Raw genomic sequence first — 25,979 nt, 5'->3', positions numbered from 1 at the left:
TGCTGGCAGGTTGATTCTCATTTACATTCTATATATAAACTAAATCTTTTAGTGTGTGTTTGCTCTTTGCCAGGAGTTTTTTCACCTGTAGTTTGTGCTGTCCATGGTGCTGATAACACTGACTATCAATTTCAAAGACATTTGATCATGGATTTTACAGATGGCTTTATTTGTTTAGTAATTTTAGCTCTTGTTTTTATGTAGTAATTGCGGTTTGCCTGTTTTTAATTGCAGCATGTAAACTACATGAGCATGTAAACTACATTGTGTCTATTGGCTTTTTAAACCCATGTCACACTAATTTTCCTAATGAATAAATATTAGATTATTAATCATATATATATATATATATATATATATATATATATATATATATATATATATATATATATATATATATATATAATTATAATTATAAAGTATTTTAGTATTTTACACTGATTTTTGGATTTATTTTTATACAGTTCCCATTTTATAATCTTTGCATTTGGAGGTTGATGTTGTTATATATTTTTTTATTTATTTGTTTATTTATTTATTTTTTACAATGGGTTTCCTTTAGTTTTGTTCAACTCATGCTCAGCAAAAATGTCTCACAAAGAGACATTGTCGCTCACGTTCAACAGTTCAGGTTCAGACAGACTTTGTCCATTGCACTTAAAACATATTTAGCCTTGCAATATACATATATTTTTCTCAGTTCCACACCAGTAGCTATGTACATCCACAAGGTGTCATCAGCGACCTGCGTTGAAATTATTACTATTTTTATAATTCTCTTAGAGACTCCTCCCTGTTTTGGGGCAGGGCGTTTGAGCTCGAGCAGTGCTTTGTTCGTGAGAAGCCACAATAGAGGATTTCTGATTTGCAGCGCAGTACATGGTTTATTTTACTACAACAGTGTGCGAATGTGTTTAGTTTGTCCTCTGGATGTGGTGTTGATGGATCATGGCGAATTCACTAAAGGAACGAAATATATTGTGGATATATCTGACTGTATTTTATTTCCTTCCGAGGATGTTTTCTGGGCAAATTGTGTTTTCTGTGTCGGAGGAGGCCAGTCCTGGGACTACCGTTGGCAATATAGTCAAAGATTTAAACCTTAATTTGCACGAACTGGAACACCGTGGATTTCAGATCGCTTCTGGACCCACCAAGAGGTATTTCGATGTAAATATGAAAACGGGAATACTGCAAATTAAAGAGAAAATAGACCGAGAAGAGCTATGTGGACGCAGCTTAAAATGTGCTTTAGAATTGGAGGCCATTGTTAATTCGCCATTGAACATGTACCGATTTGAAGTAAATGTTTTGGATATAAACGACAATTCTCCCACATTTCACTCCTCGTCATTACAGTTAAATGTATCTGAGGCTGCCTTTATAGGGGAAAGGTATGCATTACCAAACGCATTTGACGCAGATGTTGGCAGTAATTCAGTAAAGAACTACAAGCTGAGTCCAAATGAACACTTTTCTCTGGATGTACAGAATGGGGGAGAGCAGAGTGTGTCTGCTGAGTTAGTGCTGCAGAAAGCTTTAGATCGAGAGAAACAGCCTGTGATCCAGCTCACACTGACCGCTGTAGACGGAGGAAAACCTCCAAGATCAGGAACAATAAATTTAATTGCTAAAATAATAGACGTAAACGATAATATTCCTTTATTCACAAAGTCACTTTACAAAGCTCGAATTCAAGAAAATGCTCCCATCGGAACTTCCGTTATTACAGTACACGCGAGTGATGCGGATGAAGGAATAAACGGAGAAGTAGTATATTCGTTTATAAAACATATTAATGATGAAAATATCGAATCTTTTGCAATTAATCAAGTGACTGGTGAAATAACAGTTCAAGGTAAATTAGACCACGAGTCAAACAATGCTATTGAAATACGTGTTCAAGCCAGAGACAAAGGCTCGACTCCAAGAGCAGCTCATTGTAAAGTATTGGTCGAAATAATGGACGTTAACGACAATATTCCTGAAATATCTGTAACGTCTCTTGTTAATGTTGTTAAGGAAGGGTCACCAAAAGGGACAATGGTCGGTCTGATTACAGTAAAAGATAATGATTCTGGTGAAAATGGATCTGTAAAATTGAAAATAATTGATTCCCTTCCGTTTGTATTACAGAACACCTATAAAAATAAATATTCTCTAGTGGTAGATGGTCCTCTCGACAGAGAGCGCGCGTCCGTGTATAACGTGACCATCACAGCTACTGATGAAGGGACTCCGCCTCTCTCCAGCACCAGTGTCATTGCTGTACACGTTTCTGATGTGAATGACAACGCGCCGCGCTTTCCAGAGCCCGTCATTAATGTTTATGTGAAAGAGAACAGTCAGATTGGAGCTGTTATTCATACAGTCTCTGCTTTAGATCCTGATGTAGGTGATAATGCCCGGATAACATATTCTTTACTAGAAAGCTCTAAAAGCGGCCCGGTAACATCCATGATCAACATAAACTCTGACAGTGGAGATATACACAGTTTACAGTCGTTTAACTATGAGGAGATCAAAACATTTCAGTTTAAAGTCCAGGCCACAGACTCTGGTGTTCCTCCTCTCAGCAGTAACGTGACTGTAAATGTTTTTATCCTGGATGAGAATGACAACAGTCCCGGGATTCTCGCGCCCTATTCCGAGCTCGGTTCCGTTAACACTGAGAACATTCCCTATTCTGCTGACGCGGGCTACTTTGTGGCCAAGATCAGGGCTGTAGATGCAGATTCTGGTTACAATGCGCTGCTGTCTTTCCACATCTCTGAACCCAAAGGAAACACTCTGTTCCGAATCGGAACCAGCAGCGGGGAGATCAGGACTAAGAGGAGAATGAGTGACAATGACCTGAAAACTCACCCGTTGGTCATTTTGGTTTGTGATAACGGAGAGCCCTCACTGTCAGCGACTGTGTCTATTGATGTTGTGGTTGTAGAAAGCGCAGGTGACGTCAAGACTCCATTCAGACATGCGCCGATAAAGGAGGAGAGTTTCTCGGATTTAAATCTGTATTTGCTGATCGCCATTGTGTGTGTGTCCGTCATCTTTTTACTGAGCCTCATCAGTTTGATAGCTGTGAAATGCCACAGGACAGACGGCAGTTTGGGCAGGTACAGCGCCCCGATGATCACCACACACCCTGACGGGAGCTGGTCTTACTCCAAAGCTACTCAGCAGTATGACGTGTGTTTTAGCTCGGACACACTGAAGAGTGACGTAATGGTTTTCCCCGCGCAATTTCCGCCTGCAGATGCAGAACTGATCAGTATTAATGGAGGAGACACTTTTACCAGAACACAAACACTCCCTAATAAAGAAAAGGTAAGATAAGATAATACTTAGTTTTTTTTTTGTTTTTGTTTTTTTCTGGCAATATAAGGCTTTGCTCCGATTTTGAGCAGAATATCTAACTGGCATCCTCTCTGTTGTCTTGATTATTTATTGTTTTAGAGTGCAGGTTTAAGTTTTTGCACAGTGGACATTGCATTATTTGATCTGGTTTATTCTTTAAATGTTTTTGGAGCTGTTCGTGGTACTGAACACCTTTCTTCGAACGCCAAGATGGGAGATATTAAGTCTTATCAGGAGAAAAAACTGGCACATATAGTACAGCTTTTCAAAGTAACGAAACTTAATTTTCCTTTTTTTTTGTCTTCTTTTTTTTTGTGTGCAATGTGCACTGACAAAACATACAACCATGAAACCGTATACAGTTAAGTTTTGGTAGATTTTAATCATCAATTAATATTAATGTTAAATAATATGACTACATTATTAATTTTGAAATGCATCTACGGCACTTTTAGACATTGGCTGTCTTTTCACTAAATTATTATCTACTTTGCCTCAATTTGTCCGCGCGGTGTCGTCAGAGACCGAGATTTTCTCTTACCTCGGCTGTAAAGCTCCTCCTCGGTTAAGGGAGGGTTCGGTTTATCACGTGATGCTTTTGTTCGTGAAAGGCCACATTACTGTGTCTGTTTTTGCAGGAGCAGTGAGGAATTAGGCGTTGTAGTGATTATTAGCGCATGGATGAAACGGATATTTTAAAAGAATTATGAAAATGTCAAAACAAGGATTTAAATCGTGGATGTATTTTATTGCAGCGTTTTCCATTTGGAATATTACCGATGGACAGATTGTGTATTCAATATCAGAGGAGGCTGATCCGGGAACCACAGTTGGAAATATAGCAAAGGATGTGAACCTCAATCTTCCGGAATTAGAGCTTCGTGGGTTTCAGATCGTTTCAGGCCCAAATAAGAGGTATTTCAATGTTAATTTGAAAAGTGGTGTTCTCCTCGTCAAAGAGAGAATAGACAGGGAACAGTTGTGCGGAAGGAGCAGCAAATGCTCTTTGGAATTAGAAGCCATTGTTAACTCCCCGTTAAACATGTATCGACTGGAGGTTAATGTTTTAGACATAAACGATAACACTCCTACTTTCAAGTCACCAAAGACAGAACTAAATATAGCAGAATCAGCCTTCCCTGGGGAGAGATTTACTTTACCAAGTGCGTTTGACGCGGATGTGGGCAGTAATTCGGTGAAAAGCTACAAGCTCAGCCCGAATGAGCATTTCTCTCTGGATGTACAGGGCGGAGGAGATCAGAGTGTGTCTGCTGAGTTAGTGCTGCAGAAAGCTTTAGATCGAGAGAAACAAGCGGTGATCCAGCTCACACTGACCGCTGTAGACGGAGGGAAACCTCCAAGATCAGGAACATCACTAATTATTATTAATGTGGAGGATGTGAATGATAACATCCCTGTATTTACTCAATCTCTTTACAAAACACGAATTATGGAAAATGCGCCTCCTGGCACCTCTGTTGTCACGGTCCACGCTAGAGACGCTGACGAGGGCTTGAACGGAGAAATTATTTATTCAATGATACGCAGTGATGATGACAATGTTGGTGACGTTTTTAACATTGATTCTGTCAGTGGCCTCATCTCTGTTGTGGGGAACATTGATTACGAAGCAAGCAATGCCGTAGAAATTCGCGTCCAAGCAAAAGACAAAGGTCCTAAACCAAGGGCTAGTCATTGTAAAGTTTTAGTTGAAATTATTGATGTTAATGATAATGTACCTGAAATTTCCGTCACATCTCTCGCTGAAACGGTGAGAGAAGACGCTACTGCTGGTACAATGGTGGGACTGGTTACCGTTAAAGACGGAGACGGTGGAAAAAACGGTGCAGTTGTTCTAAAGATACGCGATTCTCCACCTTTTCGCATACAGAATACCTATAAGAATAAATATTCTCTAGTGGTAGATGGACCTCTAGACAGAGAGCGCGCGTCCGTGTATAACGTGACCATCACAGCTACTGATGAAGGGACTCCGCCTCTCTCCAGCACCAGTGTCATTGCTGTACACGTTTCTGATGTGAATGACAACGCGCCGCGCTTTCCAGAGCCCGTCATTAATGTTTATGTGAAAGAGAACAGTCAGATTGGAGCTGTTATTCATACAGTCTCTGCTTTAGATCCTGATGTAGGTGATAATGCCCGGATAACATATTCTTTACTAGAAAGCTCTAAAAGCGGCCCGGTAACATCCATGATCAACATAAACTCTGACAGTGGAGATATACACAGTTTACAGTCGTTTAACTATGAGGAGATCAAAACATTTCAGTTTAAAGTCCAGGCCAGAGACTCTGGTGTTCCTCCTCTCAGCAGTAACGTGACTGTAAATGTTTTTATCCTGGATGAGAATGACAACAGTCCCGGGATTCTCGCGCCCTATTCCGAGCTCGGTTCCGTTAACACTGAGAACATTCCCTATTCTGCTGACGCGGGCTACTTTGTGGCCAAGATCAGGGCTGTAGATGCAGATTCTGGTTACAATGCGCTGCTGTCTTTCCACATCTCTGAACCCAAAGGAAACACTCTGTTCCGAATCGGAACCAGCAGCGGGGAGATCAGGACTAAGAGGAGAATGAGTGACAATGACCTGAAAACTCACCCGTTGGTCATTTTGGTGTGTGATAACGGAGAGCCCTCACTGTCAGCGACTGTGTCTATTGATGTTGTGGTTGTTGAAAGCGCAGGTGACGTCAAGACTCCATTCAGACATGCGCCGATAAAGGAGGAGAGTTTCTCGGATTTAAATCTGTATTTGCTGATCGCCATTGTGTGTGTGTCCGTCATCTTTTTACTGAGCCTCATCAGTTTGATAGCTGTGAAATGCCACAGGACAGACGGCAGTTTGGGCAGGTACAGCGCCCCGATGATCACCACACACCCTGACGGGAGCTGGTCTTACTCCAAAGCTACTCAGCAGTATGACGTGTGTTTTAGCTCGGACACACTGAAGAGTGACGTAGTGGTTTTCCCCGCGCAATTTCCGCCTGCAGATGCAGAACTGATCAGTATTAATGGAGGAGACACTTTTACCAGAACACAAACACTCCCTAATAAAGAGAAGGTAAGATAAGTTAATAGCCTACATGTTTTGGTTTATTGGTGAATTAAGTCTTTGCTCTGATTTCGAGGTACATGTCTGGCATCCTCTTTGTTGTCAGTCTAAATTATTTGGGTAGATTTTTTTTCTTTTCTTTTTTTTTTCTTGTTTTTTCTTTTTTTTTTAGAGTGCACGTGAAACACGTGTTCTGTTTATCTATTGCATAGTGGGCAAGCGTAACATGGTTTATTGTTAAAGTGGAATTGGAGCTGTCCGTGGTACTGAACACCGCCCGACCAAATAGCAAATATTTGTCAACATTTGTCAAACAAATCTTTGTTTCCCTCATTGTTGGAATGATAACGTTTATATTGCGCAATACAGGTAAAAAAAAAAAAAAATAAAAAAAAAATAAAAAAAAAATAAATATATATATATATATATATATATATATATATATATATATATATATATATATATATATATATATTATTTTTGGCACGAGGTCATATATTTACCAAAAACACAAGCTGCTTAATTCTGTAAATGGATTCAGACTTACTCTGTTTACATGCGTTTCATTTTCAAACATTTGTCCTGTTCTGAAAGTCAAGATATTTTTGTGTGTCTTTGTGGTGTTCAAGTAATATTTTAATTGACATTTTAAATAATTCGTTTATCTGCCATACAGTTGAAACCGTTTTAAACAATGTTTATATTTATTCTGGTTGATTAGTTATAGAAGTAATGACAGAATTACACTTTATTTATTTATTTTACATTTTATGATCACTTAAAACAGAGAATATATTGCTTTTGATTTGTTGATGTGATTGTCAAATTTGTCCGCGCGATGTCAGTATCTGACTGTTGTGTGAGCTTTCAGGACATGGCGAGGCTCCTCCTTATTTTCCTTCTTCGTTCGTCCTGCAAAAGGGCTTTGTTAGTCGTCCGCCATTGTCCTCGAATACAGTCACTCGTGGATTTAGCAGGAAACATTTTACAGACATGCGGGAGGATTTCAGTGATTTAACTTGCGTAACAGTGATTTTGTAAAATGGCTTTAACAGAAGGACGTATTTTCAAATCGTGGATATTTTTCGGTGCCTTTCTTCGCTTTGGGATTTTTACAGATGGGCAGATTGTGTATTCCATATCAGAGGAGGCAAACCCAGGCACGACAGTTGGAAATTTAGCTAAGGATTTTAACTTGAATCTACAGGACATTGAAAGACGTGGATTTCAAATCGTGTCGGAGAACAACGGAAGGTATTTCGATTTGAATATAAAGACTGGTGTTCTTCACGTTAAGGAGAGAATAGACCGAGAGGAGCTATGCGAACAGAATGTGAAGTGTTCATTACCTCTAGAAGCAATTGTTAACTCCCCTTTGAATATATATAGATTTGAGATAAACGTACTAGATATTAATGATAACCCACCAATATTTCGTACCTCAAAGACAGCAATAAATATTACGGAGTTAGCTATCACAGGGGACCAATTCGCTCTACCTACCGCATTTGATGCAGATGTTGGCAGTAATTCAGTAAAGACCTACAAGCTGAGTCCAAATGAACACTTTTCTCTGGATGTACAGGGCGGAGGAGAGCAGAGTGTGTCTGCTGAGTTAGTGCTGCAGAAAGCTTTAGATCGAGAGAAACAGCCTGTGATCCAGCTCACACTGACCGCTGTAGACGGAGGGAAACCTCCAAGATCAGGAACAATGCAGATAATAGTAAATGTTGAAGATGTAAACGATAACATTCCTGTTTTCAGTAAACCGTTGTATAAAGCTCGCGTAAATGAAAACGCGCCGCCGGGTACTTCCATTATTACAGTTCAGGCCAGCGACCCAGATGAGGGCGTAAATGGTGAGATTGTTTATGCTTTAGTTAACCACAATAATGATAAAAACGTCGATTCATTTTCAATAAACCCGGAAACTGGCGAGATTACGGTGAAAGGTGATGTGGATTATGAAAGAAAAAATGCTGTGGAGCTCCGCGTGCAGGCGAAAGATAAAGGGCATAAACCAAGAGCGTCTCTTTGTAAAGTGCTTCTGGAAATTGTAGATATTAACGATAATGTTCCAAAAATCTCTGTAACATCGTTGGTTAATACTGTAAAAGAAGATGCTCCGATTGACACAATGGTTGGAATGATAACTGTAACTGATAATGATGCTGGTAAAAACGGACAGGTAACCTTAAAGATTCAGGGTTCTGTTCCTTTTAAAGTTCAGAACTCGTACAAGAATTATTATACTTTAGTTGTAAATGGACCTCTCGACAGAGAGCGCGCGTCCGCGTATAACGTGACCATCACAGCTACTGATGAAGGCACTCCGCCTCTCTCCAGCACCAGTGTTATTGCTGTACACGTTTCTGATGTGAATGACAACGCGCCGCGCTTTCCAGAGCCCGTCATTAATGTTTATGTGAAAGAGAACAGTCAGATTGGAGCTGTTATTCATACAGTCTCTGCTTTAGATCCTGATGTAGGTGATAATGCCCGGATAACATATTCTTTACTAGAAAGCTCTAAAAGCGGCCCGGTAACATCCATGATCAACATAAACTCTGACAGTGGAGATATACACAGTTTACAGTCGTTTAACTATGAGGAGATCAAAACATTTCAGTTTAAGGTTCAGGCCACAGACTCTGGTGTTCCTCCTCTCAGCAGTAACGTGACTGTAAATGTTTTTATCCTGGATGAGAATGACAACAGTCCCGGGATTCTCGCGCCCTATTCCGAGCTCGGTTCCGTTAACACTGAGAACATTCCCTATTCTGCTGACGCGGGCTACTTTGTGGCCAAGATCAGGGCTGTAGATGCAGATTCTGGTTACAATGCGCTGCTGTCTTTCCACATCTCTGAACCCAAAGGAAACACTCTGTTCCGAATCGGAACCAGCAGCGGGGAGATCAGGACTAAGAGGAGAATGAGTGACAATGACCTGAAAACTCACCCGTTGGTCATTTTGGTTTGTGATAACGGAGAGCCCTCACTGTCGGCGACTGTGTCTATTGATGTTGTGGTTGTAGAAAGCGCAGGTGACGTCAAGACTCCATTCAGACATGCGCCGATAAAGGAGGAGAGTTTCTCGGATTTAAATCTGTATTTGCTGATCGCCATTGTGTGTGTGTCCGTCATCTTTTTACTGAGCCTCATCAGTTTGATAGCTGTGAAATGCCACAGGACAGAAGGCAGTTTGGGCAGGTACAGCGCCCCGATGATCACCACACACCCTGACGGGAGCTGGTCTTACTCCAAAGCTACTCAGCAGTATGACGTGTGTTTTAGCTCGGACACACTGAAGAGTGATGTAGTGGTTTTCCCCGCGCAATTTCCTCCTGCAGATGCAGAACTGATCAGTATTAATGGAGGAGACACTTTTAACAGAACACAAACACTCCCTAATAAAGAAAAGGTAAGATAAGTTAATAGCCTATGTTTTGTTTTATTGGTGAATTAAGTCTTTGCTCCGATTTCGATGTACATATCTTACTGGCATCCTCTCTGTTGTCAGTCTTAATTATTTGGGTAGATTTTTTTTTTTTTTGTATATAAAATATTTGTGTGTTTTTTAGAGTGCACATAAAACATGGAACTTGTGTATTTATTGCATAGTGGACAAGCGCTGTTCTACATGGTTTATTGTTAAAGTGGAATTAGAGCTGTTCGTGGTACTGAACACCGCCCGTCCAAATAGCAGATATTTGTCACGGCGTATCAGACATGAAACGTCTCATGTTTCTTTTTTCCCCACATTGTTGGAATGATAACGTTTATATTGCGCTATACAGGTTAAAAGAAAAGGGAAATTTTATTTTGGCACGAGGTAACACATTTACCAAAACACACGCTGCTTAATACTCTAAATGGTTTGCATCGCAATCTTACTTATTTTACACTCGTTTCATCTTCAAACATTTTTCCTATATATGTTCTGAAAGTCGATATATTTTATTGAGTCGTTATGGTGTTCAAGTAATATTTTAATTGACATTTTAAATAATTCGTTAATTTGCCATACATCTGAAACAGTTTTAAACCATTTTTATATATAACTATTGTATTCTGTTTGATTATTTATAGAAGTAATGATATAATTACAGTTTATTTATTTGACATTTTATCACTTAAAACTGAGAATATATTGCTTTTGATTTGTTGATGTGATTGTCAAATTTGTCCGCGCGATGTCAGTATCTGACTGTTGTGTAAGCTTTCAGGACATGGCGAGGCTCCTCCTTATTTTCCTTCTTCGTTCGTCCGGCAAAAGGGCTTTGTTAGTCGTCCGCCATTGTCCTCGGATACAGTCACTCGTGGATTTAGCAGGAAACATTTTACAGACATGCGGGAGGATTTCAGTGATTTAACTTGCGTAACAGTGATTTTGTAAAATGGCTTTAACAGAAGGACGTATTTTCAAATCGTGGATATTTTTCGGTGTCTTTCTTCGCTTTGGGATTTTTACAGATGGGCAGATTGTGTATTCCATATCAGAGGAGGCAAACCCAGGCACGACAGTTGGAAATTTAGCTAAGGATTTTAACTTGAATCTACAGGACATTGAAAGACGTGGATTTCAAATCGTGTCGGAGAACAACGGAAGGTATTTCGATTTGAATATAAAGACTGGTGTTCTTCACGTTAAGGAGAGAATAGACCGAGAGGAGCTATGCGAACAGAATGTGAAGTGTTCATTACCTCTAGAAGCAATTGTTAACTCCCCTTTGAATATATATAGATTTGAGATAAACGTACTAGATATCAATGATAATCCACCAATATTTCGTATTTCAAAGACAACCCTAAATATTTCTGAATCAGCTTTTCCAGGGGAGCAGTTCGCTCTACCAAGCGCGTTTGACGCAGATGTGGGTATTAATTCAGTAAAGACCTACAAGCTGAGTCCAAATGAACACTTTTCTCTGGATGTACAGGGCGGAGGAGAGCAGAGAGTTTCTGCTGAGTTAGTGCTGCAGAAAGCTTTAGATCGAGAGAAACAGCCTGTGATCCAGCTCACACTGACCGCTGTAGACGGAGGGAAACCTCCAAGATCAGGAACAATGCAGATAATAGTAAATGTTGAAGATGTAAACGATAACATTCCTGTTTTCAGTAAACCGTTGTATAAAGCTCGCGTAAATGAAAACGCGCCGCCGGGTACTTCCATTATTACAGTTCAGGCCAGCGACCCAGATGAGGGCGTAAATAGTCAGATTGTTTATGCTTTGGTTAACCAAGATAATGATAAAAACGTCGATTCATTTTCAATAAACCCGGAAACTGGCGAGATTACGGTGAAAGGTGATGTGGATTATGAAAGACAAAATGCTGTGGAGCTCCGCGTGCAGGCGAAAGATAAAGGGCATAAACCAAGAGCGTCTCTTTGTAAAGTGCTTCTGGAAATTGTAGATATTAACGATAATGTTCCAAAAATCTCTGTAACATCGTTGGTTAATACTGTAAAAGAAGATACTCCGATTGACACAATGGTTGGAATGATAACTGTAACTGATAATGATGCTGGTAAAAACGGACAGGTAACCTTAAAGATTCAGGGTTCTGTTCCTTTTAAAGTTCAGAACTCGTACAAGAATTATTATACTTTAGTTGTTAACGGTCCTCTCGACAGAGAGCGCGCGTCCGCGTATAACGTGACCATCACAGCTACTGATGAAGGCACTCCGCCTCTCTCCAGCACCAGTGTCATTGCTGTACACGTTTCTGATGTGAATGACAACGCGCCGCGCTTTCCAGAGCCCGTCATTAATGTTTATGTGAAAGAGAACAGTCAGATTGGAGCTGTTATTCATACAGTCTCTGCTTTAGATCCTGATGTAGGTGATAATGCCCGGATAACATATTCTTTACTAGAAAGCTCTAAAATCGGCCCGGTAACATCCATGATCAACATAAACTCTGACAGTGGAGATATACACAGTTTACAGTCGTTTAACTATGAGGAGATCAAAACATTTCAGTTTAAGGTTCAGGCCACAGACTCTGGTGTTCCTCCTCTCAGCAGTCACGTGACTGTAAATGTTTTTATCCTGGATGAGAATGACAACAGTCCCGGGATTCTCGCGCCCTATTCCGAGCTCGGTTCCGTTAACACTGAGAACATTCCCTATTCTGCTGACGCGGGCTACTTTGTGGCCAAGATCAGGGCTGTAGATGCAGATTCTGGTTACAATGCGCTGCTGTCTTTCCACATCTCTGAACCCAAAGGAAACACTCTGTTCCGAATCGGAACCAGCAGCGGGGAGATCAGGACTAAGAGGAGAATGAGTGACAATGACCTGAAAACTCACCCGTTGGTCATTTTGGTGTGTGATAACGGAGAGCCCTCACTGTCAGCGACTGTGTCTATTGATGTTGTGGTTGTTGAAAGCGCAGGTGACGTCAAGACTCCATTCAGACATGCGCCGATAAAGGAGGAGAGTTTCTCGGATTTAAATCTGTATTTGCTGATCGCCATTGTGTGTGTGTCCGTCATCTTTTTACTGAGCCTCATCAGTTTGATAGCTGTGAAATGCCACAGGACAGACGGCAGTTTGGGCAGGTACAGCGCCCCGATGATCACCACACACCCTGACGGGAGCTGGTCTTACTCCAAAGCTACTCAGCAGTATGACGTGTGTTTTAGCTCGGACACACTGAAGAGTGACGTAGTGGTTTTCCCCGCGCAATTTCCGCCTGCAGATGCAGAACTGATCAGTATTAATGGAGGAGACACTTTTACCAGAACACAAACACTCCCTAATAAAGAGAAGGTAAGACATTTTTCATGAAAAGTTTGGAAAACAAATTATTCAGTTCGATTCAGTTTGGAGCTGCAATTTCTTGAATTCTTCGTGCTGCATATTGTTCATTCACTTTTTATTTTAGATTAGCACTGAGGGGAAATTAATTATAAACCATTACAGTAGCTTCCTACAGCTTCTCCCCAAACTCTTTTATTCCTTTTGCGCACAGGTTTACAGTGCAGTTGTATCGTCTTTTGCGCGGACGCTGTCCGTGGTGCTGAAAACGCAAATGCTCTAACAAATCAACTGTTATTTTGTCTGATATTGCCATACACTTATGAATATATTTCTGTTCCAAGTCTCATTATCCTGTCTTGTCATTTCACATTTTTTAAGATTTAATTTTGTAGTTAATAAATAATCTTTTTCAATATAGACTGTTATACTAAGACAGCCAGTATGATGTGGACACATTTGCCATTTTAGACATTGGCAATTAAAAAAAAGAAGAAAAAATGATCCTATAACTGATATATTAAAAATATCAAAATATTTAATTGTATTTTATTTAGAAACAGTAGAGTTTGCAGTTGTCCGCACGATGTCACTAGCCTTCCATTTTACAGGAGAATTTTCATAACTCCACTATAAGCTCCTCCTCATTTCGTAGCTTCCCGAGCAGAGAGGCTTTGTTCAGAATTCGCCATTGTGTCAGGAAGCTGCTGTAGTGCGTGGTTTCGTGTGAACGTTTCCTCAGCGACTATGCTATCGGATTTTTATGATTTTGTCATATCCAGAAGTTTTAGATGCAATGGAATTCAAGCGACAATCAACATTTCGGTTTTGGCTTTCTGTGTTCTTTCTGTGTCGGCTTTGGAATATAACCAGCGGACAGTTTGTGTATTCCGTGTCTGAGGAAGCAAACCCAGGAACTACAGTTGGGAATTTGGTGAAGGATTTTAATCTGAATATTCAAGATCTCGAGGTACGAGGGTTTCATATAGTACCGGGACCGAACAAGAGGTATTTCGATGTAAATACAAAAACTGGCGTTCTCCATGTCAGAGAAAGAATTGATCGAGAAGAAATATGCGAGCAGAATATTAAATGCTCTCTGCCTTTAGAAGCCATGATTAGTTCTCCATTGAATATTTACAGATTTGAAATAAATGTTGTCGACATTAATGATAATGCACCCGCATTTAGGACATCAATAGCAAATCTAAATATTACCGAATCAGCTATTCCAGGGGAGAGGTTTCCATTACAAAGCGCGTTTGACGCAGATGTGGGCAGTAACTCTTTAAAGAGCTACAAACTGAGTCCAAACGAACATTTCTCTCTGGATGTACAGGGCGGAGGAGATCAGAGTGTGTCTGCTGAGTTAGTGCTGCAGAAAGCTTTAGATCGAGAGAAACAGTCTGTGATCCAGCTCACACTGACCGCTGTAGACGGAGGGAAACCTCCTAAATCCGGCACAACAGAGATTATTGTTAACGTTGTAGATGTTAATGATAATATTCCCGTTTTCGGTAAGTCTTTGTATAAAGGCAAAACCATTGAGAATGCAGCACGTGGTACTCACGTGATTACTGTTCAAGCCATTGATTTAGATGAGGGTCTGAACGGTGCCATAATTTATTCAATAGTGAATCACAACAATGACAAACATGTCGATGCATTTTCGATAAACTCAGAAACGGGTGAAATTACCGTGCAAAAAGATGTAGATTACGAGCAGAGGAATGCAATCGAACTCCGAATACAAGCAAAAGATAGAGGTTATAATCCGAAAGCTGCACACTGTAAAGTATTGGTCGAGGTTGTGGATGTGAATGACAACATACCGGTGATATCTGTGACGTCTTTAGTGAGCACTGTAAAAGAAGATGCTCCGATTGACACAATGGTTGGAATGATAACTGTAACTGATAATGATGCTGGTAAAAACGGACAGGTAACTTTAAAGATTCAGGGATCTGTTCCTTTTAAAGTTCAGAACTCGTACAAGAATTATTATACTTTAGTTGTAAATGGACCTCTTGACAGAGAGCGCGCGTCCGAGTATAACGTGACCATCACAGCTACTGATGAAGGCACTCCGCCTCTCTCCAGCACCAGTGTCATTGCTGTACACGTTTCTGATGTGAATGACAACGCGCCGCGCTTTCCAGAGCCCGTCATTAATGTTTATGTGAAAGAGAACAGTCAGATTGGAGCTGTTATTCATACAGTCTCTGCTTTAGATCCTGATGTAGGTGATAATGCCCGGATAACATATTCTTTACTAGAAAGCTCTAAAAGCGGCCCGGTAACATCCATGATCAACATAAACTCTGACAGTGGAGATATACACAGTTTACAGTCGTTTAACTATGAGGAGATCAAAACATTTCAGTTTAAAGTCCAGGCCACAGACTCTGGTGTTCCTCCTCTCAGCAGTAACGTGACTGTAAATGTTTTTATCCTGGATGAGAATGACAACAGTCCCGGGATTCTCGCGCCCTATTCCGAGCTCGGTTCCGTTAACACTGAGAACATTCCCTATTCTGCTGACGCGGGCTACTTTGTGGCCAAGATCAGGGCTGTAGATGCAGATTCTGGTTACAATGCGCTGCTGTCTTTCCACATCTCTGAACCCAAAGGAAACACTCTGTTCCGAATCGGAACCAGCAGCGGGGAGATCAGGACTAAGAGGAGAATGAGTGACAATGACCTGAAAACTCACCCGTTGGTCATTTTGGTTTGTGATAACGGAGAGCCCTCACTGTCAGCGACTGTGTCTATTGATGTTGTGGTTGTTGAAAGCGCAGGTGACGTCAAGACTCCATTCAGACATGCGCCGATAAAGGAGGAGAGTTTCTCGGATTTAAATCTGTATTTGCTGATCGCCATTGTGTGTGTGTCCGTCATCTTTTTACTGAGCCTCATCAGTTTGATAGCTGTGAAATGCCACAGGACAGACGGCAGTTTGGGCAGGTACAGCGCCCCGATGATCACCACACACCCTGACGGGAGCTGGTCTTACTCCAAAGCTACTCAGCAGTATGACGTGTGTTTTAGCTCAGACACACTGAAGAGTGACGTAGTGGTTTTCCCCGCGCAATTTCCGCCTGCAGATGCAGAACTGATCAGTATTAATGGAGGAGACACTTTTACCAGAACACAAACACTCCCTAATAAAGAGAAGGTAAGAAATTTTTCATGAAAAGTTTGGAAAACAAATTATTCAGTTCGATTCAGTTTGGAGCTGCAATTTCTTGAATTCTTCGTGCTGCATATTGTTCATTCGCTTTTCATTTTAGATTAACACTGAGGGGAAATTAATTATAAACCATTACAGTAGCTTCCTGCAGCTTCTCCCCAAACTCTTTTATTCCTGTTGCGCACATGTTTAGAGAGCAGTTGTATTGTCTTTTGCGCTGACGCTGTCCGTGGTGCTGAAAACGCAAATGCTCTAACAAATCAACTGTTATTTTGTCTGATATTGCCATACACTTATGAATATATTTCTGTTCCAAGTCTCATTATCCTGTCTTGTCATTTCACATTTTTTAAGATTTAATTTTGTAGTTAATAAATAATCTTTTTCAGTATATGTCCGATGCCACTGTTATACTTAGACAGCCAGTATGATGTGGACACTTTTGCCATTTTAGACATTGGTAATTTAAAAATAATAATAATAAGCTCTTATAACTGACATTAAAAATATCAAAATATTTAATTGTATTTTATTTAGAAACAGTAGAGTTTGCAGTTGTCCGCACGATGTCACTAGCCTTCCATTTTACAGGAGAATTTTCATAACTCCACTATAAGCTCCTCCTCATTTCGTAGCTTCCCGAGCAGAGAGGCTTTGTTCAGAATTCGCCATTGTGTCAGGAAGCTGCTGTAGTGCGTGGTTTCGTGTGAACGTTTCCTCAGCGACTATGCTATCGGATTTTTATGATGTTGTCATATCCAGAAGGTTTAGAAGCAATGGAATCCAAACGGCAATCGACATTTCGGTTTTGGCTTTCTGTGTTCTTTCTGTGTCGGCTTTGGAATATAACCAGCGGACAGTTTGTGTATTCCGTGTCTGAGGAAGCAAACCCAGGAACTACAGTTGGGAATTTGGTGAAGGATTTTAATCTGAATATTCAAGATCTCGAGGTACGAGGGTTTCATATAGTTCCGGGACCGAACAAGAGGTATTTCGATGTAAATACAAAAACTGGCGTTCTCCATGTCAGAGAAAGAATTGATCGAGAAGAAATATGCGAGCAGAATATTAAATGCTCGCTGCCTTTAGAAGCCATGATTAGCTCTCCATTAAATATTTACAGATTTGAAATAAATGTTGTTGACATAAATGATAATGCACCCGCATTTCAGACATCAATAATAAATCTAAATATTACCGAATCGGCTTCTCCAGGGGAGAGGTTTCCATTACAAAGCGCGTTTGACGCAGATGTGGGCAGTAACTCTTTAAAGAGCTACAAACTGAGTCCGAACGAACATTTCTCTCTGGATGTACAGGGCGGAGGAGATCAGAGTGTGTCTGCTGAGTTAGTGCTGCAGAAAGCTTTAGATCGAGAGAAACAGTCTGTGATCCAGCTCACACTGACTGCTGTAGACGGAGGGAAACCTCCTAAATCCGGTACAACAGAGATTATTGTTAACGTTGTGGATGTTAATGATAATATTCCTGTTTTCAGTAAGTCTTTGTATAAAGGCAAAACCATTGAGAATGCAGCACGTGGTACTCATGTGATTACTGTTAAAGCTGTTGATTTAGACGAGGGTGTGAACGGTGAAATAATCTATTCAATAGTGAATCACAACAATGACAAAAATGTCGATGCATTCTCGATAAACCCTGAAACGGGTGAAATTACTGTGCAAAAAGATGTAGATTACGAGCAGAGGAATGCAATCGAACTACGAATACAAGCAAAAGATAAAAGTAATAATCCGAGAGCTGCACACTGTAAAGTATTGGTCGAGGTTGTGGATGTGAATGACAACATACCAGTGATATCTGTGACGTCTTTAGTGAGCACTGTAAAAGAAGATGCTCCGATTGACACAATGGTTGGAATGATAACTGTAACTGATAATGATGCTGGTAAAAACGGACAGGTAACCTTAAAGATTCAGGGATCTGTTCCTTTTAAAGTTCAGAACTCGTTCAAGAATTATTATACATTAGTTGTAAATGGACCTCTCGACAGAGAGCGCGCGTCCGAGTATAACGTGACCATCACAGCTACTGATGAAGGGACTCCGCCTCTCTCCAGCACCAGTGTTATTGCTGTACACGTTTCTGATGTGAATGACAACGCGCCGCGCTTTCCAGAGCCCGTCATTAATGTTTATGTGAAAGAGAACAGTCAGATTGGAGCTGTTATTCATACAGTCTCTGCTTTAGATCCTGATGTAGGTGATAATGCCCGGATAACATATTCTTTACTAGAAAGCTCTAAAAGCGGCCCGGTAACATCCATGATCAACATAAACTCTGACAGTGGAGATATACACAGTTTACAGTCGTTTAACTATGAGGAGATCAAAACATTTCAGTTTAAGGTTCAGGCCACAGACTCTGGTGTTCCTCCTCTCAGCAGTAACGTGACTGTAAATGTTTTTATCCTGGATGAGAATGACAACAGTCCCGGGATTCTCGCGCCCTATTCCGAGCTCGGTTCCGTTAACACTGAGAACATTCCCTATTCTGCTGACGCGGGCTACTTTGTGGCCAAGATCAGGGCTGTAGATGCAGATTCTGGTTACAATGCGCTGCTGTCTTTCCACATCTCTGAACCCAAAGGAAACACTCTGTTCCGAATCGGAACCAGCAGCGGGGAGATCAGGACTAAGAGGAGAATGAGTGACAATGACCTGAAAACTCACCCGTTGGTCATTTTGGTTTGTGATAACGGAGAGCCCTCACTGTCAGCGACTGTGTCTATTGATGTTGTGGTTGTAGAAAGCGCAGGGGACGTCAAGACTCCATTCAGACATGCGCCGATAAAGGAGGAGAGTTTCTCGGATTTAAATCTGTATTTGCTGATCGCCATTGTGTGTGTGTCCGTCATCTTTTTACTGAGCCTCATCAGTTTGATAGCTGTGAAATGCCACAGGACAGACGGCAGTTTGGGCAGGTACAGCGCCCCGATGATCACCACACACCCTGACGGGAGCTGGTCTTACTCCAAAGCTACTCAGCAGTATGACGTGTGTTTTAGCTCAGACACACTGAAGAGTGACGTAGTGGTTTTTCCCGCGCAATTTCCGCCTGCAGATGCAGAACTGATCAGTATTAATGGAGGAGACACTTTTAACAGAACACAAACACTTCCAAATAAAGAGAAGGTAAGAAATGACATATCCTAAAATATTTGTTTTTTCTTTTATATTAATTTGTTAATCACAAATCTTTAAAATGTATAAACCGAAAACAAATGTTTTTTACTTTGCCTAAAGCAACCAGTAAATATATATATTTTTTGTTTTCTTTTGTCATGTTATAGCCTAGTTCTCTCTCCGAAGCCACTTGGTGTCAGTATAGTGTTTTGAAACGTTCGAGCGCGCCCACATTGGCTCCTCCTCGTCCTTACTTGAGCGCCGTACTCACTCATGCGCTTTGTTCTATTTCGTCTTCATGTCTGCATGCATAGAAACAAAATACATATAGTGGAATACAACCAAAGAATGGAACCTGTTTTGTCAATATTTGTTTTGCAGCGATTGGTGGAGTTTACAAAATAGATGCGTAATGGCTAGGACAATTCTTCTCGGCGGGACTGTTATTTGTCTGGTTTTGCTGCGCTTGCTGTCAATGGCTTCAGCCCAGATCGCATACTCCATTTCAGAGGAGGTGAACACGGGAACATTTGTTGGAAATATCGCAAAGGATCTTAATTTGAATATCCAAGAACTGGAATCACGCGGATTTCACATCCCTGCTGTTTTGGGAAGGAAATATTTTGAGGTTAATTTGAAAACGGGTGTTCTGTTCGTCAGCGAAAGGATCGACAGGGAGGAATTATGTCCTGCCTCGCCGCAATGTTCAGTGAATTTAGAAGCCATTGTTAATAGTCCATTAAACCTGTTTCGCATTGAGATACATATATTAGACATTAATGACAATGCTCCGTCGTTTCGTGTTAGGTCTAAGCAATTTAACATATCAGAGAATGCGTTTGTTGGAGACAGATTTCAGTTGCCGAGAGCGTCGGATCCTGATGTTGGAGCGAACTCGGTAAAGAGCTACAAACTGAGTCCGAATGAGCATTTATCTCTGGATGTACAGAGCGGAGGAGAGCAGAGTGTGTCTGCTGAGTTAGTGCTGCAGAAAGCTTTAGATCGAGAGAAACAGCCTGTGATCCAGCTCACATTGACTGCTGTAGACGGAGGAAAACCTCCCAAATCTGGTACAATACAGATAATCATAAATGTACAAGATGTAAATGACAACGCACCCGTGTTTGGTAAAGCTCTTTACAAAGTGCGTCTTTTTGAGAATGCACCAATGGGAACATTAGTCATAAATCTGAATGCCACTGATTTGGATGAGGGTGTAAATAGTGAAATAATTTATTCTTTAGTTCACCAAGACAGCGATGACAAAACAAACAAGTTTTTTCAAATTGATTCTGCTACCGGTGTCATTTCAGTGCAGGGCAGTGTGGATTTTGAGCAACACAATGCTTATGAGATTCATGCTCAGGCTAAAGACAAAGGAGCCAGTCCGCGGTCTGCGCACTGTAAAATATTAGTAGAGGTTTTAGATATGAACGACAACGAGCCAGAAATATCCTTAACGTCACAAGTGAACACAGTAAGGGAGGATGCTAAAAAAGAAACAACGGTTGCTTTGATAACGATATCTGACAAAGACTCGGGAAAAAATGGAAATACGCACGGGAAAGTGGTAGGTGATGTTCCTTTTAAATTACAGTCATCGTACAAGAATTATTATTCTCTTGTAGTGGATAATGACCTGGATAGAGAGCGTGTTGATCGATATAATGTCACAATCATGGCGTCAGATGAAGGGACTCCGCCTCTTTCTTCCATACGCGTTTTAACAGTGTATGTATCTGATGTTAATGACAATCCCCCACGTTTTCCAAATCCTGTTATAAATGTATTTGTAAAAGAAAATGGTCCTAAAGGTCAAATCATTTACACTATTTCGGCTGTTGATCCAGATTTAGATGAAAATTCCAAAATTACTTATGGAATACTGGAACCACTTCACAAATCTGGAGCTACATATTATGTTGTTAGTATAAACTCTGACAGTGGAGATATACACAGTTTACAGTCGTTTAACTATGAGGAGATCAAAACATTTCAGTTTAAAGTTCAGGCCACAGACTCTGGTGTTCCTCCTCTCAGCACTAACGTGACTGTAAATGTTTTTATCCTGGATGAGAATGACAACAGTCCCGGGATTCTCGCGCCCTATTCCGAGCTCGGTTCTGTTAACACTGAGAACATTCCCTATTCTGCTGACGCGGGCTACTTTGTGGCCAAGATCAGGGCTGTAGATGCAGATTCTGGTTACAATGCGCTGCTGTCTTACCACATCTCTGAACCCAAAGGAAACACTCTGTTCCGAATCGGAACCAGCAGCGGGGAGATCAGGACTAAGAGGAGAATGAGTGACAATGACCTGAAAACTCACCCGTTGGTCATTTTGGTTTGTGATAACGGAGAGCCCTCACTGTCAGCGACTGTGTCTATTGATGTTGTGGTTGTTGAAAGCGCAGGTGACGTCAAGACTCCATTCAGACATGCGCCGATAAAGGAGGAGAGTTTCTCGGATTTAAATCTGTATTTGCTGATCGCCATTGTGTGTGTGTCCGTCATCTTTTTACTGAGCCTCATCAGTTTGATAGCTGTAAAATGCCACAGGACAGATGGCAGTTTGGGCAGGTACAGCGCCCCGATGATCACCACACACCCTGACGGGAGCTGGTCTTACTCCAAAGCTACTCAGCAGTATGACGTGTGTTTTAGCTCAGACACACTGAAGAGTGACGTAGTGGTTTTCCCTGCGCAATTTCCGCCTGCAGATGCAGAACTGATCAGTATTAATGGAGGAGACACTTTTACCAGAACTCAAACACTCCCTAATAAAGAAAAGGTAAGATTTTATAGGGGGCCAGTTAAAATGTACTTAATACCTACAGTATGTGTATACAAAAATCTTGTATTGAGCTTCTGACATCTCCTGTTGAAACATGACCTGTCTTTACATCGCATGGGAGCTCTCCGTGGTGCTGAAACACACTGAGATTGAGCATAGTTTGACTCTGTCCAGCAACAGTGTGCTGAATGGTGCCTTATTGAATACCAATATTTGTTTGGCCAAAGTAAACAGAACAGTTCCGAGTTTTTCCCTCAACTTTATTTATTTATTTATTTATTTATTTATTTAATTTTTTGACCTCTTGTATAATGCAGAGATTACCACAGCTGTCTAAAAAAATGAGTCCGAAGTCTGTCACGTGAAGCGGATTTGTCGGTCTGTGTCATGTTGGTTAAAGAGGCCATGCTCGGCTTTTGTGTTCCGCTTGGAAAATCTCTGGCACATAAATAGGAAAAAAATGAGGCTGCCACTGGGCTTGAATTTACCAATGCTATCTCACTGAACACATGACTTTCCCCCGTTCTCTTCCTTGACTTATTTCTTTCTTGTTCACTTACAACTGGCAGTACTGGTTGTGCACCTTTTCATAATATTGTCTCTCCCATGTATTCCAAACACTCAACCTCTCTCTTTTTCAATCCATTTACAAGCTATATCCCAATGGAAGTTTAATTTAGATTAATTTTGTAAACAGGATTCAGTTGATTAGCATTAGCAGTAGCTCTCTCTCCATGCAGCTGAGACCTCTCAGCAGGGTGTGGGCCATATGGATCATTTCTACAGCCTATAATTTGAAGAAGGGCTGTCTTATATCCCTATATAGTTCTGTCTCATTCACAAATTAAACATGTTTTATTTCTTACATGGTTTGATACCGTAAATTGCCAGTTGGATTCTTTTTTCTCTTGCTTTTCTCTGTCCATGCTTTTAAGTCGATCTGATTTTGTTTGTCTCTGCTTTATTCTTAGTGGATTGCATGAACTTGCATTGTAAATATGCAAGCCACATTTTTCTAGTTAAAAATATCAGTAAGCGTAACAGTAAGAGTATTTAAGGGAGGTGTGAGTGTGTGTGTGTGTGTGGGGGGGGGGGGGGGTAACCTGAATATTAGAATTTCTTAGAATTTGACAGCAGCATTTAATCTGACAAGGGCTCCAGAAAAAAAACTGATGACCCATAAGCATGATTTGAGAATGTTCCAAACAACATATTATTGTGTGCTTAAATCGAAGCAAGAACATCTGACTTTTTGTAAAACAGAGTTAGCATTTTATGCATATTTGATTAATGTCCTGTGATTAATGTTCTGTGCACAGCAACTTCTTTTTTTATAGGTTTTGTGTGCTTTAATCTATGAGGATTTATTCGTCCTGGCTTTATCTTTTTTTTTTTTTTTTTTTTTTTTTTTTTTACAGTTTTACAGTAGACCTGCAGGTTTGTTCTTTTGCTGTATTTGCTTTGTTGTGTTGAGGAGAACCACACAAAGCAGAATTCAGCTTTGTTATTGTCTCTGTGCCGGCTGAGATTTTCCTTCCAAGCTAATGCATGTTGCCTGTGTGCAACGTGGGAGAACGAGAGGGGGATGGGAGAGAGAAAAAAAAGGGATAGAGAAAGGGAGGAGAGTGGGGGTGTTGAGAAAGGAGAGATGGGATAAAAGGTAGAGGGAGGAATACGCAGATAGACAGACACTGAGAGAGAGAGAGATGGAGAGAGAGAGGGGGGGCAATGGAGTGGGGGAAGGGACGGTAATTTTCCGTTCTGCGCTGCAGGAGCCCTTGGTTTGCAGGCTGAGCTCATAGCTGTGACATCATCACTGTCAATCACACCGAAACCCCACCCTGTGCTCCAGTTCTGCTGAGGACAGTCACTCTGACAACAACTGCTAACATAGTTGTTTATAGAGTGAGTGTATGTATGTCTGTGTTTGTGATAGTTGTGCTAATATGAGAAGGGGTTGCACAATTGATGTTTGTTGACCAGCAGTGTTAATAAGAGAGTCAGCAGCAGAGGTTTCATTACAGTCCTGTGATGACCCTGGTTTGTACAGAGCATTAAATCGATTTCATGAGCCCATTATCATTACACAGAAAGAAGAAGAGTTAAGCTTATTGCTTTACATATCAGTAATTTCACTTAGTGCAAGTGAAGTCTGAACAGACAGAGACTGAGTTTAACATCAGTTGTGCTGCATTACAACATTAGATCCTTCCTTCTAACATGACTTGCAAGAATGAGAGTGTTAAGACAAAGATTTGTTTATTTTATTGCATCTTGTTGCAAGATGTTGTTATGTTCTAACTCTTTTCTCATTAATCAGTTCAACCTCAAATCAGTCAATTTTGAAACCTGATTTGTGGCATGATTGGTTTAACAATTCTTACTCTATTTAGCCTTAAATATTTTGAATATAATTGACTGATATAATATTGACTGTTTGGCTAACATTATGGGAGCTAGTTTAGAGCTAAGTTAAATACAAATTTAAATACTGGATGTTGTCATTTCTGTGCTCTATTACCAAGCCCTAGTTTTTCTCCCTACAGTTACAGTGTTTCCCTACTAGACCACATGACCCACAGTTCAATGGCACACTTATCAACCAGCAGGTTAGTGGCATATGCTTGTTTGTTCTCTATACTCTTCTGTCTCCTTCACATTCTATCTCACATGCACACGTGTAATTATGTGACATTGTGATCTTAGCACTTAGTGTCTTTTCTTATCCCTCCATCTTCAGGTTGTCATGGCGACCAGGCTCTGTTTCTTTATAACTAGCCAATGCTGCATTTTGCCACACCCACACAGAGAGAGAGAGAGGGAGGGAGAGGGAGGGGGAGGGAGGGGGAGGGAGGGGGAGGGGGGGTGCATGCAGAGTCTGTGTGAGCAAAAAGGGTGTGGTGAACTGGTATATGAATGGAAAAGAAAGACAGTAGAGTCAGAGGATGTTCATGAAAAAGAGGGAATAAATGGGGAAGCAGGTGGTATCAGGCAAACAAATGAGGGTGTCAAGGAGACAATAAAAAACGGATTCACGGAATTAATTCACTCTTGGGAGGGCGAGTGGAGAAACAGCAGCCACTGGGCGTTTAGCCACTGATTAGACATGACAAAATTTGTCATAGGCTTATTGAGAGACTGAGACAGAGAGAGAGAAGGAGTATGGGGAGATGATGAAACATACCAGTAGTGATTATTTTTAGTAAAAGCCCAGAATGATGTTGTTGCATTTTTTTTATTCACTTTATCTTTCCCACAAAGTTGGTATATTTTGTTATTAATAAAATAATTAAGTGCTGCAGTTTTATAATTTGAGATGTACAAGTGAGGCTTTTGACTATTGCCATAAAATCTGGGGCATAGATTAGCTTGTTCTGCTTGGAAGAACCTTTAAATTGTAGTATAGTGATACTGTATGTTCATCAGACGACACTGAAGAAATTAGCACACAGAGAAACAATATTTGTTTCGTGCTCAGGACTTCCCTACATGAAGATGTAATGAGTATTGAATATTAACAAAGCAGAGTGTACAGCTGCGCAAGGACTAACGAACCAAGTTTAGGACACATAAATCTGGACATTTGTCTTTGCAGAACTCTTTCAGTGGGCAATTATAAACCTTGCAAATTTTGACAAACTAAACAGCGATTTAT

General features: G+C 40.7%; 4 protein-coding genes across 15 annotated transcripts in view; all 4 read left to right on the top strand.

The window, feature by feature from the left end:
• The window catches only part of LOC308700557 (protocadherin alpha-C2-like), a gene marked incomplete at its 5' end in the record, with an annotated part of 181,177 nt that overhangs the window by 118,028 nt on the left and 37,170 nt on the right, over window positions 1-25,979 (top strand). For 2 of the 12 annotated variants that reach the window (XM_081382195.1, XM_081382200.1), the window contains one exon: window positions 13,991-16,369. The exons of 3 other annotated variants lie outside the window; for them this stretch is intronic. In XM_081382195.1, coding sequence (XP_081238321.1) covers window positions 13,991-16,369 — 2,379 coding nt within the window. Of the gene's footprint in view, window positions 1-948; window positions 3,328-13,990; window positions 16,370-17,160; window positions 19,540-19,942; window positions 22,322-24,870; window positions 24,934-25,979 lie in introns of those variants that run through there. 7 more of the 12 variants (XM_081382199.1, XM_081382197.1, XM_081382198.1 and 4 more) reach the window with 7 other exon arrangements.
• On the top strand, window positions 3,958-6,795 carry LOC308700569 (protocadherin alpha-3-like). The gene has a single exon (XM_081382230.1). It carries the CDS (start codon window positions 4,064-4,066, stop codon window positions 6,446-6,448), a length of 2,385 nt encoding a protein of 794 aa, XP_081238356.1. The 5' UTR covers window positions 3,958-4,063; the 3' UTR covers window positions 6,449-6,795.
• On the top strand, window positions 7,473-9,860 carry LOC308700563 (protocadherin alpha-3-like; the record flags this gene model as incomplete). The annotated part of the gene is made up of 1 exon (XM_081382224.1): window positions 7,473-9,860. One exon carries the CDS (start codon window positions 7,473-7,475, stop codon window positions 9,858-9,860), a length of 2,388 nt encoding a protein of 795 aa, XP_081238350.1.
• Window positions 10,828-13,671, top strand: LOC308700562 (protocadherin alpha-3-like; the record flags this gene model as incomplete). Its single annotated transcript, XM_081382223.1, has 1 exon — window positions 10,828-13,671. One exon carries the CDS (start codon window positions 10,828-10,830, stop codon window positions 13,222-13,224), a length of 2,397 nt encoding a protein of 798 aa, XP_081238349.1. The 3' UTR covers window positions 13,225-13,671.

This window comes from Scardinius erythrophthalmus (assembly GCF_964197995.2).
Source record: "Scardinius erythrophthalmus genome assembly, chromosome: 13".
Classification (NCBI taxonomy): domain Eukaryota; kingdom Metazoa; phylum Chordata; class Actinopteri; order Cypriniformes; family Leuciscidae; genus Scardinius; species Scardinius erythrophthalmus.
This window is presented reverse-complemented; position numbering and strand designations above follow the sequence as displayed.

Bases quoted from the DNA above. Each gene is read 5' to 3' on its own strand.
- LOC308700569 (XM_081382230.1), top strand. From the start codon at position 4,064: ATGAAAATGTCAAAACAAGGATTTAAATCGTGGATGTATTTTATTGCA.